At 52.9% G+C, this 15,956-nt stretch overlaps 1 protein-coding gene across 5 annotated transcripts in view; it reads right to left on the bottom strand.

The window, feature by feature from the left end:
- Positions 1-6,850: 6,850 nt before the first annotated feature.
- PDE1C (phosphodiesterase 1C) overlaps positions 6,851-15,956 on the bottom strand; it is a 364,388-nt gene continuing 355,282 nt past the window's right edge. For 2 of the 5 annotated variants that reach the window (XM_045827376.1, XM_045827381.1), the window contains exon 19: positions 6,852-7,093. In XM_045827376.1, the coding sequence (XP_045683332.1) occupies positions 6,921-7,093 (173 nt within the window). In that variant the 3' untranslated portion in view covers positions 6,852-6,920. Of the gene's footprint in view, positions 7,094-8,893; positions 8,907-15,956 lie in introns of all 5 variants that reach the window. The other 3 variants (XM_045827379.1, XM_045827375.1, XM_045827380.1) reach the window with 3 other exon arrangements.

Genomic DNA, 15,956 nt, shown 5'->3' with positions numbered 1-15,956 from the left:
ACTCATCTATTTTTTCTCTGCAATAACCATCTGAGATACTCTAATCTGGGTCGTTATTAATAAGGAGAGGAGGGAACAAATTTAGGCCTCGCTTGCCTCAGAGGGTTGATATGTGGGTTAAATAAGAGAGTGGAATGCCTGAGAAGCATAGTAGATGCTCAATAAAAATGTGTTTGCTTTCTCATTGGGCCGGAGTTCCTTTCCCTGCTCCCCTCTGCACCTCACCGCCTCCCCACCCCCAGCACCCTACCAGGTGCCCTAGGGTCCCAGGAGGTTATCACTTCACACTTCCTTCTCGCTAAGCCAGGCCAGCCAGGAAGAGGACCTGCGTGCCTTGAGAAGGAAAAGCAGGAATGAACGCAGTTGCATTTGAAACATTTGAAACAGGTGTGGTCTGAAAAGAAACAGAGGCGAGAGAAGGCGTTTCTGGGAGGCCACCACGAGGGGGGCGACTTCGAGCTGTGGGCAACAAACCCACAGGCTCCTCCGGAGGCAGGGAGGTGGTGGAGGAGCCTGAGTCAGGCCAGCCTGGGTTCAAACCCCAGCTGTCAGGGTGTGGCTTCCCACAGGGCGCTGAATGCGCTCAGCCCCCGCTTTCTCACGCGTGGGACGGGGTGACCACTCCTACTCGCAGCGTGGAGGGGATGGGATAAAGGAGCGTGTGAAAGTCTGTCCCACCGAGACACCCTCGTAGAGAAGGCTCCCAGGGTGCCGGCTCCCTTGGGAGAGAGGGCCCCCCCTGCCCTCACTGCCCCACCCCCAGGGGTGTCGGTGCGCCTCGTCCCACACCCTGTAGAGGCCCCTGCCTGCTGGCCCCACGCATTAAACGCAGTGGCAAATTCCTGCTCAGGTTGTACCAGTGTGTGTTGAGGTCGCTCAGGATGCTTGGAGAGGTCCCGTTCTCTAAGACACCATTGGCTGAGTCACTGATGATGTACACATATGCACGCACACTCACCAGCTTTCCTAAAGAACTTTTTAATAACTTTAAAAAGTTATTAAATAACTTTTTAATAACTGAATAATAACTTTTTCACCTGTAACTGAATGGGCTAAGTCAGGGTGTCAAACTCATCTTCACTGGGGGCCACATCAGCCTCTTGGTTGCCTTCAAAGGGCCAGATATAATTTTAGAACTATGTAAATGTAACTACCCTTAACAGTTAAGCGAGAGCTCCGTGCTGCTGCTGGGCAGAAACAAGGTGTCCGGCTGATAAAACAAGGCGGAGGGCCGGATTCGGCTGCAGGTCTTGGGTGTGCCACCTGTGGAAGCCTCACGGGGGCACCCGCGGGCTCAGGGAAAAGGTTCAGAGGGCAGTGGGTGAAAGAGCCTTCCTGGGCCCCCAAAATCAATGCCATGGGGGAGAGATGATGCTCTTACTTTAAGAAGCACTCGTGGGCCCCGGCTGGGCGGCTCAGATGGTGGGAGCATTGTCCCATGCACCAAAAGGTTTGCGGGTTTGATCCCCAGTCAGGGCACAAGCCTAGGTTGCAGCTTCAACCCCCACAAGGGGGCGCACTTGAGAGGCAAGCGGTGGATGTTTCTCTATCTTGCTCTCTCCCTTTCTCACTCTCTAAAATCAGTCAACACATCCTCAGGTGGGCTCAGTGGGATTACAACCACTTAATCAGGCACCAGCCGTGTTCTAGGGAACACTGCGAACTTCACGTGCATTTTATAGTGTAGCATTCCAGCTCTGTTGTGTGCACTTAATCGATAAGGAGGTAGTTGCTTGAAGGATTCCATGGTGTGTCCAGAGTCATGCCGCTGGTAAACCAGGGAGCCGTGAAGTGGGTCTGCCGATGGTGGCGATGCTGGGAAGCCCAGGGCAGAGACCGGAGTATTCCTGGGGGCCACCCAGGTGCACATGTATGGGGCAGGGCGGCTCCTGAGCCTTGTGACCACCGTCTCATCTCCCTCTTCTCCACCAGCAGCATGGCTGGTCCTCTGGGATGCTGACCTTGACCGACAGAGTCTGCAAATCTCTGCCCAGGCAGTGACCTCCCAACCAACCGGTTCAGCCCACCCAGGACCACACCCCAGATGCTGCCCCTCAGTGTTGGGTCCCTGCCTCACCCCCAATCCTGGCTCACGGGTGAACTCAGCTGGAGCAGAGCGAACAGGGCATGTGGAGGCTTTGAACTTTGGGACTGCTGGCATTTCCAGCAGCTGGAGCTCATGGAGCCCAGGTGGCAGGGCTGGGAGGCGAGAGGCGGGCAGGCACGGCTCACGGGCCCTTGGCTTCTCTGTGCGCCCAGGCTGTGTTCTGAAGCCGCTAGTGTGTTTCAGCCAGGGAAGTGCCTCGGTTGGTGCTGTGATAAAAGGTATCACTCTGCGTAGTAGTTTCCCTGGCTCTGGCTTTGAATTGACCCATCAGTAGTAAGTCCCAAAGGGTCAGATCAGGGAAGGTGTGGCGGTTCAGTGACACCGTCTGGAACACAGGCCCTTTCCAGCGTGTGGGGTTTCATTTTCCTGCGCATCGTGACCCTAAACAGTCGCAGCTGCGGTACAGCCGGGCCAAGCCGGCACTCAGGGCGGGAAGAACCGGAAGAGGCAGCTCCAGGTCTCATTAGCTCGAACTGTGTCACCTGGCCACTCCTAACTCTAGGAACCCCGGGCCACTGAACGTTAACTTCTAGTTTCTCTGGAAGGGACAGGAGAAGGGGAAAGGGCCTAGAAATGGAGGCTGTGCCGGCATGTTAGCATACGAGGAATAATAAGTAAAAATTAATGGTGCTGTAATTAAGTGGCAATTAATATAGTTAAATGGGGCTCAAATCGTTCATTTTTTCCCTATGTAACATGTCACTGATCACTGTCTTTTATTTAGAGTTTTTTACTATATTTTCCAGGATTTCTGTAGTTTGTCTCCCAGCTCATCCCCTGGTTGAGTATTTTTTCCATGTGTGCTCGGTAACAGAATAAACCCATACAGAAGTGCAGCGGCCCCATAATCAGCAGGAGAACGGTATTCTCCGCAGCTGCCCGCCCTCTAGAATTCTTAGAGGAGTCAACTTTGATCCAGCCAAAAGCAATCCGCGCTAATGACGCCCCAGAACTCAGCAAAGAGTTCATACCTCGGAGAGACACCAGGGGGCAGTGCAGCTTAAGAAATGAGTGCGTTTTATACAGCTGCGCTCTGCAATTTCATTCCATTCAATTAAACCAGTATCATTTTTGAGGGGGTGCCCTGCCCAAGTCCTTGTGCCACCAGTTCAGCCTGATGTCAACCTCATTTCCAGAAATGAGCCAAGCAACACACATTTCGTGTGGCTGATTAGCATTCAAATTCTTTCCAGATGAGAGGCTGCGGACTGGAGGTTCCACGTGTTGTCTTAGGCGGCATCGCCCAGAGCATGTGTAGCCTGTTCTAGGAAATGATGAGAACACACCCAGGTGTGTTTTGTTTTGTTTTTGTTCCCAAAATTCTGGGTCATATGAAACCTCTGTGAGTAAATGTTTGTGGGACAGAGTGACTTAGGTAACCCATCCCCTTTGAAGGGTGAGGCTCCAAGGGGTAGAGCTATATTTCGTGTATTTCATTGGTGGATTCTTGTATGTGCCCTGACTGGGGCTCGAACCCACAAACTTGGCAAATCGAGACAATGCTCTAACCAGCTGAGCCACCGCCCAGGGCTAGCGCTGTATTTCTTTGTTCTCTAGGAATTTTGAGTCTATGTTTGAAACAGAGTCATTTATGAGCAGCAAAGTCTCTTGTTTTTAAAGACAAGTCTAATGACACTTGAATCTTTAAACCTATATTCTTTCTCCTGAGTCGACTGAGATTCTGACTCATGAAAAGACGCCGAATCAGCCGAGAACTGGAAAGGGGGCCGTGCGAGGGACGCTGCATGGGCGGGACTTGGAATCGAACGCGGGAAGTGAAACGGGGTGAAGCAGGACAGCGGGGAGGGCGGCAGCTGCGGGGAGGCGGCCAGGGACGGGCGGACGTGGGCGCCAGAGCACGAGTGGCCGTAACTGCTCAGAGAGGGGGCCGAGACCGCCCTGGGAGAAGGGAGCGTCGCCCGTCGGGACGTGGGGTTTCCAACCGAATGTGGGCCCGCCCACCGAGGATGACAGCGCGCACGGGGCAGAGACGAAGGCCCGTGGGGAATGCCGGGAGGGTCATGGATGACTGAAGTGTTGGCTTCTTTTCACTGAGGTTGAAGGATCTTAACAACCTACCCGATTCGCAGAACTACTAAGGGGCATGTGTCTCCAGTGCAAAAGCCTTCTTTGTTTATCTATGTTTTATTTCTTTTTATTGTATTTTTTCCATGTACTCCAAGCAATAATAGCTCCTATCTGTTGAGTTCTCAGTGTCGGCTTAGCCCCTAGGGTGATGCTGACACAGGTACTGCCATTGTCTCCGTTCAGAGAGATGATGACAAACCGGATAAAGCTCACGAAGCAAACAGGAGACAGGAGTCAAGGTTGAATTGCAGGGTTTTCTGACCCCAAAGTCCCGGTTCTTAACTGCTAGCTGCACCGCTTAACCCTGGGGTGAAAACCTTAGCTGACAACACACGTGTTTTACCTCTAGACGGGCTGTGCTTGTGCGTCACTCATATTAACACATGAATGTACTGGGTCTGTGGTGCGGAGGAGGACTTTTTTTTTTTTTCAAAGCTACTGCCTGTACAGTCAGGCAGCAAACTGAAAAGGGCAACGGAAAAGGGCAAGTTACACTACTCATCTTGACAAGATACTCAGAAACGAATAGGGCCACGCACAGGGGAAATCTCTTTTCCAATGCACCCCAGGATTCTGGAGCAGAGAGACATGACTCACAGACAAGGAAGTCCTTTAAAAGCATCTTTTTTATTTGCTGTAAGAATATACACTTTGGCATTTCTATACAATCCAGCATGCGCATAACATGGTAGGTACTTTGCAAGCAATGCAGGGTCTCTAGCTCTGTGCGCTTGCCCAGTTAAAACGTTAGCGAAGGCTGAAATCACAGGCCAGGATCAAGGAAAACAGAGGGGGCTCATTTTCTTCCGCAGGACCCCGGCTCCCAACGCCAAGAAACAGTGAGGACAACGCAGCCACGTGACGCCTCCGCGCCTGAGACCGAGTGTGGCGGAGCGTCGCAAGGGCACGTGAGCGAGCGGGCGATCCCGCTGATGCGAGAACTCTGGAAAATCTCTGCAGGGCTAGACGCTCTCCCACTGACGTTGACTTTAAGGCGTTTTTTAGAAGAGCAGACTCACATTTATGTGCGTCAAACAGAGGGTAAGCCTGGAAGCAAGGTCTCAACAGACGGAGAAAAATGCTTCCCAGAACCACACTCTGTAGCTGCTCTCCTGCGTTTGGGGTTGCAGAGGGGGCACAGGGGAGGCGGCCTGGAGGCGGGAGAAAGCCAGGGGTTGGGGATGGGTTACAGGGTGGTTAAGGAGGTGGTGTGCCCTCCTGAGGGGGGTCTGGAAAGGGGGGGGGTCTGAAAAAGAGGCATCAAAGGCGTGTGAACCTGGGTGCCCAGGAACGAGGGACAGCGCGTGCTTAAGGCCGAGAAAGACATTTTACTAAAGAAGTTATGTGCCCGGAGTGTGCCTGCCCCCACGGACCTGCCCAGTTACGGAGTTATGATCAGATCACCCTATGAGTTTACTTTTGGTTAGATTTATTACAGCGCCCCCTTTTTTGTCCACAATCCACTGGGGAACAGAGAGGCCACTATTCCCCGGGCAAGGGTCACTGCATGGCCAGCACTGAGGCATGTGTGGTCACTGCGCGGCCAGCACTGAGGCATGTGTCTGCAGAACGGGCAGATGTTACCTGCGAAGTTCAAGGGCAAGTTCAAGGGCAACAGGCAAGGTAGCCTGCAGGGGGCGCTCCTGCGCAGGCACCGGGCGGGGAGGGGCCGAGCACGACTACCAGGGCTTCCCTAACAAAGGTTTTCCTTTCCTGCGGTGGTTCAGTTTCCCTGGAATGCCCTCGGAAAGCACATTGCCACTAAATCGCTCAACAGCGCGATGGGCACTGAGCTCGGGAGCTGGCTCCCTTGCGTAACCAGTTGCCTGGACATGAGCGTCAGAGAATGAAAGGAGAGGACGCGAAACCCTTCACCGTCACGCCCCGAAGGCTGTGGCTTCAGGGCGTGGCGCCTTCTCCGCGGGGATGGGGGACCCTCCTGGAGAGACCGCCCTGGAGGCCAGTCCTCAGACTCTGCTATGTCTCTGTAACTGCGCAGGCTCAGCTCTGGCGATTGGGACCCGCCTTAGCCTTCCTCTTCCTCACCAAAGAAGGAAGGCTCAGCGGACACGCGGATCCCAATCTTTCTCGGACCTACGCCGAGAAACCTGAGTCCAGAAACATCTACGAGCACAACAGTTTTTAGTCTCTTTCCCCCCTGAGATGGTTTTCATTCAGGGAAGCACGGCTTCTGTGCTGAGTGCATGTCCCTGGAGAAGCTCATGCTTATTTGAATTTCACATAATTGCATTAAAAAGGGGGAAATTCACATAATTGCATTAAAAGGGGGGAAAGATGGCTGCAGAAGTGCGTTTCTTACAGACAACGGTTATCACACCAATGGTCTTATGAGACCAAGGGCATGTCCAGGGTCACAATAGTATCAAGGGGAGGAATTTCACTTTTTTCTGAACAGGTCGTATCGTTTTAATGTTGGTTCTATTTAGACTTTGAAAGATTCACAGCAGTAAAAGCCACATGAGACAAGCGTCTTACTGGTTCGAGGCTGGAGTCTGCGCTGACCCCCAAATCCAGCGACGATGAGTCTATGACGGAACAGTGGAGGGGATCATCCCTGCATCCCGGTGCCCTCGGCCCTGGCTGCGCCAGCCCCAGCCCCAGGGGCCCCCCGAGGGTGCTGGGCGGGGGTGGGAGGGGGGGGGACGTCTCGCTGTGGCCGGGGAGCGCTGAGAGCCGCAGACTGGGCCCCCCTCCTGCCCCGGACCTATTTCCGGTTCCAGTTGTGGGAGATGTTCTGAATCTTTTTCATCCGGATCCTCTGGTCCAGCATCTTGTACCTGGCAGGGTGCTGCTCCTCAGCTTTCTTCGGGGCCGAAGGTGCGTAGGAGCCAGAGGCGTAGGCGGGGCGTTTGAAGTGGCGCAGAGGCGGCTTGATGACTGCAGCGGGGCAGAGCAGACCGACAGCCGTTAGCCCCGCGGGGACACGGGGACACGGGGACACGGCGCGACGCCCTCCCCCCGCCCCTCCCCCCCCCCAGACCTGCTCGGTCTCCTCAAACCCGGGGAACACGCCGAGGTCACTGCTCACTTCACGGGAATCTCCGTGAGGCTGACGCACCACAGAGGTGAGCACGCATGTTACCCGCCGTGGCCATGCACTTGAAACAAAGACCAGTTCCCACAGGCAGACAGGGAGGACCCCTGCATGTAAGGGTTTTTCCTAAAGAATGGGTAGGGGTGAGGAAGTGAGAGGGAGCGGGGTGCTGGGGGGGGGGTCACTTTGGGGAAGAGCCAGGCAAACAGCCCTGGGCCGAGCCCTGCCCCCCAACCAGCAGTCAGCGTGGTGGGTGAGCCTTCGGGGCATGCAGCTCTGATGTGCTTCCAACAGAGGGTGTCATAGGGAAACGTTTGCCCTCCCCAACTAACTATCTATCTATCTATCTATCTATCTATCTATCTATCTAGTTGTCATACCCAAAATAAAGGATCCAAACAGACTCCTCCCCAAAGAAGATACACACACGATGAGAAAAAGAATAGGAAAGGACGCTCCACAACTTTGGTCACCGGGATTTGCACATTAGGACAGCAGGGCTGTGCACTGCACACCGGGTCGGGTGGGTGGAATAAAAATGGAAGCATCTGGTGGTACCCACGGCAGGCGAGGGGCTCTCGTTCCTGCCGGTGGGAGCGCCCAGTGGAGCAGCTACTTCGGAAGACGGTTGGACGGTTTCTCAGGAAGCAGACGTCGTCCTGCCGTGCGACCCACAACCGTGCTCCTAGACCATTTACCCAGCTGACGTGAGAGCTCACCTCCACAGAGAAACCTGTACCTCAATCTTATAGAAGTTTATGTGCAATAGCCAAAGGCTGAAAGCAACGAAGCTGTCTCTCAAGAGTTAAATGGAAGCCCTGGCTGGCATAGCTCAGTAGATTGAGTGCGGGCTGCGAACCAAAGTGTTGCAGGTTCAATTCCCAGCCAGGGCACATGCCTGGGTTGCAGGCCATGACCCCCAGCAACTGCACATTGATGTTTCTCTCTTTCTCCCTCCCTTCCCTCTCTAAAAAATAAATAAATAAAATCTTTAAAAAAAAAAGTTAAATGGAAAAACAAATTGCAGAACATTCACCCAGGGGAATGTTATTCAGCGACTGAAAGAAAAGAGCGGTCAAGGTCAAGCTGTGTAAAGACATAGATACATTTTAAACATATCCAGTGCTAAGTGAGAGCAGCCGTCTGAGAAGCCACAGGCTGTGGGATTCCCTTTACATGGTTCCCACTCCTGCTGGAGAGCCTGTAGCCAATGAGACAATGTGAAAAAGGTGACTCAAGGTGAACCCAGGTTACTCGAGATCGTTGCAAAGAGGTGAGACACAGTGATTAGGTGGAGGGTGTGGAGGAGCGGCTGCTGAGACAGAGCCTGGAACGCCAGCTCTCAGCGGCGGCTGCTCCGCCCCCTGGAAGGGCGCCCAGAGGAGCGTGAGGCAGAGGCAGCTTGCAGAGCTGGGGCTGCGGGCAGCACCGAAGGCCACCCTGTGAAAAACCAGCTGTGCCAGTCCCTTCCGATAAGGGGGAAATGCATGCTGTCATGATCAAGCCAAAGGTTAGGCACAGCCTCAGTGCACAAGCACGGGGAATTGGTTAAGTTCCCGTCACTCTTAAAAATACAGTCCTGGAGAGCATTATGCTAAGCGAAACAAGCCAGGCAGTGAAAGACAAATACCGTATGATCTCACCTTTAACAGGAACCTAAACAACAAAACAAAGAAATAAGCAAAATATAACCAAAGACACTGAAATAGAGGACAGGCTGACAGTGACCAGAGGGGAGTGGGGAGGGAATTTCAGGGGAAAATGGGAAGGGTTTACAGGAATAAATTTAAAGGACACATGGACGAAAACTAGGTGGGAGGGCGGTAATGGGAGGGAAGTGGGGAGGGTTGGGTGGGTGGGCTGGAATGGGAGTAAAAGGGAGAAAACTGTACTTGAACAATGATTAACATTTAAAAACAAAGAAAAAAAATACAGTCCTGGGATACTACAGAAAAACGATGTCATGTCTACAGATAGAGAGAGGCTCATGTAAAATACTGTTAAATGAAAGCAGTAACGATGACCTAGTCTTCCACTATAAAAACACATAACCACGCGCGCAGGAAACTCGGTGAGAACACACATCTAAGCCACGGCCGTGATTCCCTCCCAGGGGCAGACACACCGCCATGTCCTTTCTGGTTGTTCACACTCTCCAGTTGTTCTGTTATGATCAGGTTTTAGCGGCACCGCTCTTTGCAAAGAAACGCACTACTGATATGTCTTCTGTAGAATCACAGGTCGGAGCCATTCTACAGGTTCACACACAGCAGGAAGCTCACTCCGGGCCTCAGTACGCGGCATCTCGGAGGGCGCACAGCTGAGCACACGCCTGACGACCGACAGTGTTCTTTCACCGGCTTCCTCGAGCACCTGCTGTGCCCCCAGGACGCAACCATGAACCAGACAGACAGCCCTCCCTGCTTTCGAGGGGCTCCCGTCGTAGGGGCCCCTCTGGAACCTTCAACTTGCTTACGGAAGGAACACTGTTCAGGCACAACTTGTGATTCTATTACCACAAGCTCCAACTTTGCGTCTTGAGCCAAGATGACTTGTAGTCAAGACCTTCAGCGACTGGTCCCGAAGTGACATCACAATGCGGACGCCGAAGAGCAGAGATTTTTAAGAGCTCAGAATTGCTTCCATCTGTTTCTTAGAGTGAAAAAGGGGATGGTGGCGCCAGGCCCTCCGGGAACAAACGTAAAGACAGTCCTGTGACCCTGGGGAGTGAGGCAGAGACAGGAGAGGGCTTCAGGGCCAAGGCTGACGGTTGCCGGCATCTGGGGCAGCTGATGTATTATTGCTCCCGTCCCTCCTGGTCCCTCCTGGTATTCATTCTATTTTTGCTGCCCAGCGTGAGCCCAGCCAAAGCATTATTGAATTTCCCCCTTCTCAGCATGGAGGGACATTTACCGTTTGCCGGGATTCTGATTGTCAGAACAAAAACTCTCCTTGCCACCGGAGTCTGTGCGAAGGGAGCGGAACCTGCTGAGAGAGCACAGCCCCCCACCGTCGCCGTGGAAATGCTTATACCCCCCGCAGTCGCCCTCCCCTGACTTGTGAGGGGGAAGGGAATTCAGAGGGCTGTTCTGTGTGCAGCGGTGGCCTCTCCACTCTGCAGGGACTGCGACTAGATCACGGGGCAAAAGGGCCGGAGACGAGGGCGCCGTCTTGAGTTTAGTGAGGACTTCTCTTTTTGGGGTGCTGGCGTGGCCTCCTGAGGACTCCTTCATTCCAGAGATATTCCTGGGAGGGGGTCTGACCCTCCAGTTCAAAGACCAGGCACTTCCACAGCGGAACCCAAGCCGCACCGCAGCACCGTTACAAGCCCACCCCCAGCTTCCGTCCTCCCCTCTAGGGAGAAGCAGGCCGGGACCAGAACCCCGCCCCGCCACAGGCTTCGCCAGCAGCAGTCGGGCCATTTTCTCTGGGGCACACATTCACCAAGTCTGCTCTCATCTCTCGGAGCAGTTTGCTTGGAGAAAAGGATGGAATCAGCTAATGAAGACTGGACAAGGTCACACGGCTCACACAGAACCTGCACTCGGCAGAGTCATCACCTGCAGGGTCCGGCAGCGGTGAGGCTGCTGGAGTGCGGTTGGCGGGGTGCCTACGTGAGTGTCTCACGTGTCTCCCACGAGATGGACAGCAGTCCGAACAGTTCACCTAAAACGTCGAATGGTGCCTGAGTACATTTGTTATGTCATAAAATTACATGCGTATGATTTTGTAATAAAAAAATTTGTAATAAAAAAGGGGGTGTTATATGTGCCACACACTATATTACTTTCAGGCGTGCCTAGGAGAAAAGTTCCAGACAAAAATGGACACATCATCATTTTTATTTTGCTGTTACACACATTTGTTTCTCAGGAAAGTGATGTTCTTTTAGGAGTTTTGATCCTCATTGGTTTAAAGCCCACCTTTCTCATAGACACCACGATTCCTTCCAAACTTGTCCTTGACTCTCTCTCTCTCCTCGGCCACCACCAGCCTCCGTTTCTTTCCTCTCTCTGCGTCTCTCTCTCTGAGCCCACGCTGCTTGCTTGCTGGCTACATCTTTCCTTTTTCTGGCATCGGAGACCACGAGGTAGAATTACTCTTCTTCAGAAAATAGGTAGGGGTTTATTCAGATAACAAATCGATGGCTGTTCGTTGGATTCGGGTGTTGAAATGTGAACGGAGGTTTTAAAACTCCTTGTTTGAAAATGCGTTTAGTGTACTGTTCCTCAAAGCCGCTGGGGCTAAGCTGTGAACGGAGCAGGCGTCGCTGCCGGAGGGAGGGGCTCCTACGTGGGGTTTAACTGGGTGCAGGTTGAAGGAGTGTTTGCAGGACTTCTCCGAGACCTAAATGACGGAGACGTGTACGACGAATCCCCGAGGGTCGCCAGCGGCATGTGGTCTTCTCAGTTTTCCCAGGCTCAGGGACCCCTTGGTCAGGAGAGTGTGACAGAGTGTTCAGCAGAAAACGCTTCCAGAAGGCCTGGGAGAGTGCGTCACCACGCCACATCGATCTCACTCACTCAGAGCACCCGTTGTTCTGCGCCGAGTGGTGGCAGGCCAGAGGGGACAGTCTCGCGTCCTCGCGTGACCTAGTCCGGCCTGATTCCGTGAGTTACACACCAACCCATACTAGCTGCCCCGTCCCCCACACTCCCGCAGCAGCGGCGTGGTCCTCTGAGCCGTGGTACCGCAGCCGTGGCAACCTCCCTCGGGGAGTTTCCGAGCCCACTGCACAGCAGGCCCCCCCAGGCAGCGACCTGGCTTGTGCTTAGCTTCTGAATTAATTCTAATAGTCACCTTGTTGGTGTTGTTTTTAAAGAAGTGCTGGACATGTGTTCTGTTCTGTTCCAAAGATAATACCATAATACGACTTTTGCAAATGGCATTTCCACCTCCAGCCAGTTTCTATCTGCATTCACACACACACACAGACCCCCCCTAACAAGATACAAGCACCATTCAGTGCCTCTCAAGCACTGTTTTCCCTGAAGAATAAAACCCACCGCCATTCATCCCACTTCTGCAATCAGCGCCCAACGGTGGCACGGGCCTGAAATCTGAGGGAGAGTCCTTATAACAATGCCCCCAAATCACCCGTGAGTTTTGAATCCCAAGGCACTGGGATGTTACCATCGGTGGCACTGCGGACGGAGCGATGCAAGGTCTGAGCCTGTGCCTTCCACCTCAGGATCTGCCACGGTAAAAAAAAACAAAACACCTGGCTGGCGTAGCTCAGTGGATTGAGCGCGGGCTGGGAACCAAAGTGTCCCAGGTTCGATTCCCAGCTAGGGTACATTACTGGGTTGCAGGCCATAACCCCCAGCAACCGCACATTGATGTCTGTCTGTCTGTCTGTCTGTCTCTCTCTCTCTCTCTCTCTCCCCCCACTCCCTTCCCTCCCTAAAAATAAATAAATAAAAATCTTAAAAAAAAACAAAAAAAAAAAAAAAAAAAAAAACAAAAAAACAAAACAAAACAAAACTGTATCTGACATCCACTGTGTACGAAGCCCAACACTGGAAACTCACCTGGAACCGGCCTTCTGTCCTCACCACAGTCCTAGGAGGCAAGCACTATTTATTACACCCCCTTTTTTCGGGGGGGGGGGACCTGAGGCTTAAAGACCTTAAGTAACTCGCCCAAGTTTACACAGCTGACTCGCAGGAAGTCTGTATTTTGGTTTCATTCAACACATTCTGACGTCACGGCCTTCCTCCCGGCTGTAAAATAACCTGGGACCAAAGTTCAGAGAAAGCTTAAATAACTACCATAATGAGTTAAAAGCATCGAGGTAAAACTGTACCTTATTTGTAGTATCCATATTAGAGTACATGTTGATGGAATGTACAGGATTCTTGAATAGCCTCGTTAGTAACCACGCTCTCACTTCCCCCAAAGCAAAAGCAAACTGCCCTTCCTTGACGCCATCTGTGTGGCAATGGCTCGGAAAGGAATTACATAACCGCCCTGGCTGACAGGTCTCTCAAATGACTGCTCTTGTCTCTTCCCTCACCTGTGGGGGCTGGAATCTGAACAGGTATCCCGAAACACCAGGCCTCTGGCCACAAGCACTCACGCCAGGGGAGCTCCAGGACCTTGGATGAAGTTTTAACTTGGAAATTTTTAGCCCTGACAGCACAGGACAACCACCCGCCACCGACATTTTACAAGACTCCAGCTCTGCAAGGACATCAGCTCAAGCAGATGAGAACGCCACGTAGTCTGCTGGTTCCGTATCTGAAACGCGCAGAGGACGACGGGAAGCTGGTGACCCGAGGAGGTCTCCAGAAGGGGCAGAGTGGACACCACCTGAAGGGAACCACTACCTGGTGTGGGCAGGCGCCCCGACCAGCACGTCCAGGCCCACACGGGAAAACACGTCCACAGGGAAGAGGTAAACCCCCAGTGTCGCTCCCCTCCATCCGCCTGATGCCGTTTGCTTGCACCGGCACTTCCCAGCCCTGGATGCACGCCCCATCGCCGGGGGAGACTTACAATTGCCTGAAGCCCAAGCCTTGCCCCTCAGAGTCTCTGGAATAACCATTGACTTTGAGGTGGAGCCCGAGCATCAGGATGCTGGTAATGCCCGGTGATTCTAACGTGTAACCAGGGTGAGAACCACTGGCTTAGGTGTCAAGTTCGTTTTGAAAGCAGGTGAGCCTACACTTAGTTTCCGAGTAGGGCCTGGGGCAGCTGACGGGGTCTGCTCATCCCGCACGGGGGGCACCAGCCCGTGGCCACGTGCTGAGATCCGTGCCGGGAAATGAGCCCGCGAAACCTGCTTCTGAGGGAGGTGGTATGGTATTACGAGAGAAGTATGGGCTTCCGGCAACACATACTGGGGTTCAGCTATGACCGCTGTGAGACCCTAAGGAGATAATCTGTTCTGGGACTGGTTTGTTGTTTTTTTTTTTCAATGGGAAAAGTACTAACTGCATTGCTCGGTTGTCGTGAAGATTTTAAAAGTGACATGAAGGATGTGGTGTCACGTGGTACCTTGCCACCCCGCACAGTGCCGCTCCGTCACAGGCACTTGGTGAGTGGCCGCCGTCACCGCACAGCCCAGGAGACGGAGGGTCCTCCCCAGGGCCCCTTCTACAGCACCTCCCGGTGAGTTTCCTTGAACGGTGCAGAGAAGCCCCACAACTCCCCAGACGACTGGATCCGACTCCACGCACAGCCTCCCACACAACAAAGAGATCACCTTAGTGAATTGACCTGGGGCTCCTCGGCAGAGGACACGTCACTCTGATTCATAAAATACTAATTATCCAAAATGTGCATTTGCCAAAAAACATTTTTTTACGTTCAGCTACCTGAGGGAACCACTTCGCTGAAACCAAGCACCATTCTCAGCAAAGCCAAACCCTCCAGCCCGCATTCTAAGCCATTTATACAACATACAAACGCAGGGGTTCGTGGGACCCCTTTGGGCAATGCCTAACCACAAGTGCAAAGGAAGGGCTGGGAATCCAGGATGGGAAGTGCGGGGGCAAGGCTGGAAGGAGTTGAGTCCCTGAGTGCTCATCACGATATGAGTAGGAAAACGACAAGGCTGCCCTTGATTCATAAGACTCTGTGCATTTTTATGCTGAGCCGTAATAATTCCTTGAGCCAGTGTCATTGGAAACTACACTTAAGCCACTGATCCCCTGGTCTGTTGGATGCTTCCTCTTTGTGCTCTGCCCCAGAGGTAATTCCTCTTGGCTCTGAACTCCGTGAGGTCAGGTACAGGGTGTTACACACACTGGCATCCCAAGAACTTCATCACCATACCCATAACAGTTGGCGCTGAGAAAAATGTCATGGATACACTACTGTACATCACACTCAGTGAGCTTCATGCATCTCCCATTTGCTAAAGAACAAACGAATCTCTTAAAACACACACCAGCTGGCAAAGGCGGTTGGTGCAGGCAGAACCGAACTTTCCTCCCGTGGCTCAGCGACATCGTCGTACCTGGATGTGCCGCCCACGTTTGCCCAGGAAGAACGATAGCGAGTTCCTTTCCTTTGAATTTCATGTTTGAGGCCTGAGCCGCTTGTTTTGCACAAATGCTACAGTCTCAGCTCATTTCTGCAGGTCTTCCGATGCCTGGAGAGGAACTAAGGCCCAGTTGTCAGGCCTCCTCCCCCTCCCCCACCCCTCCTCCCCACCCCTCCCTCCTGACCCCCCCACCCCCACCACAAAGAGGTGCAAGAGGAGGAGGGGGCAGTGAAATAAGGCTGGGAGCTTGGCTCCTCTTATTTGAACAACAGCCGCCTATTACATGCCCTGCACCCTTATGTTCCAATGAATGATGATTTCATTTAATAAAATTATTGTTTTAATAATACAAGAATAAGAAAGTCCTCCCTCAAGATGATCATCCTCGATTAGGTTCTTCATTTTCATTTTGCTCGTGCTGACAGGCACGAAGAACATGAACCATGCTGGCTCAAAAGGGAAAAATATTTTGGTTATTGCACAAGCGAAGTCCTTTCCTTGGTTTTTCTCATCAACGTGGGCATTTTTCCCACGTTTGCGCGCAGAGACGGGAAGCCTGAGGCGACATCGGCAGCTCTCCGTCCCCCACGCACACCAGCAACGACCCGCACCGGGAAAAGTCTGCAACGATAAATCTTTTCGGGGTTCTAGAGCACTGCCGAAAAGCTAAGTAACGGATGAGCTCCGATCCGGTCCCTCGGAAGAGTGACAGCTGC

The sequence above is a fragment of the Phyllostomus hastatus genome, unplaced genomic scaffold, assembly GCF_019186645.2.
Source record: "Phyllostomus hastatus isolate PE091 unplaced genomic scaffold, TTU_PhHast_1.1 phas_scaffold_78, whole genome shotgun sequence".
Classification (NCBI taxonomy): Eukaryota; Metazoa; Chordata; class Mammalia; order Chiroptera; family Phyllostomidae; genus Phyllostomus; species Phyllostomus hastatus.
Note: the sequence above shows the minus strand (reverse complement) of the source record. Positions and strands in the feature narration are given on the sequence as shown.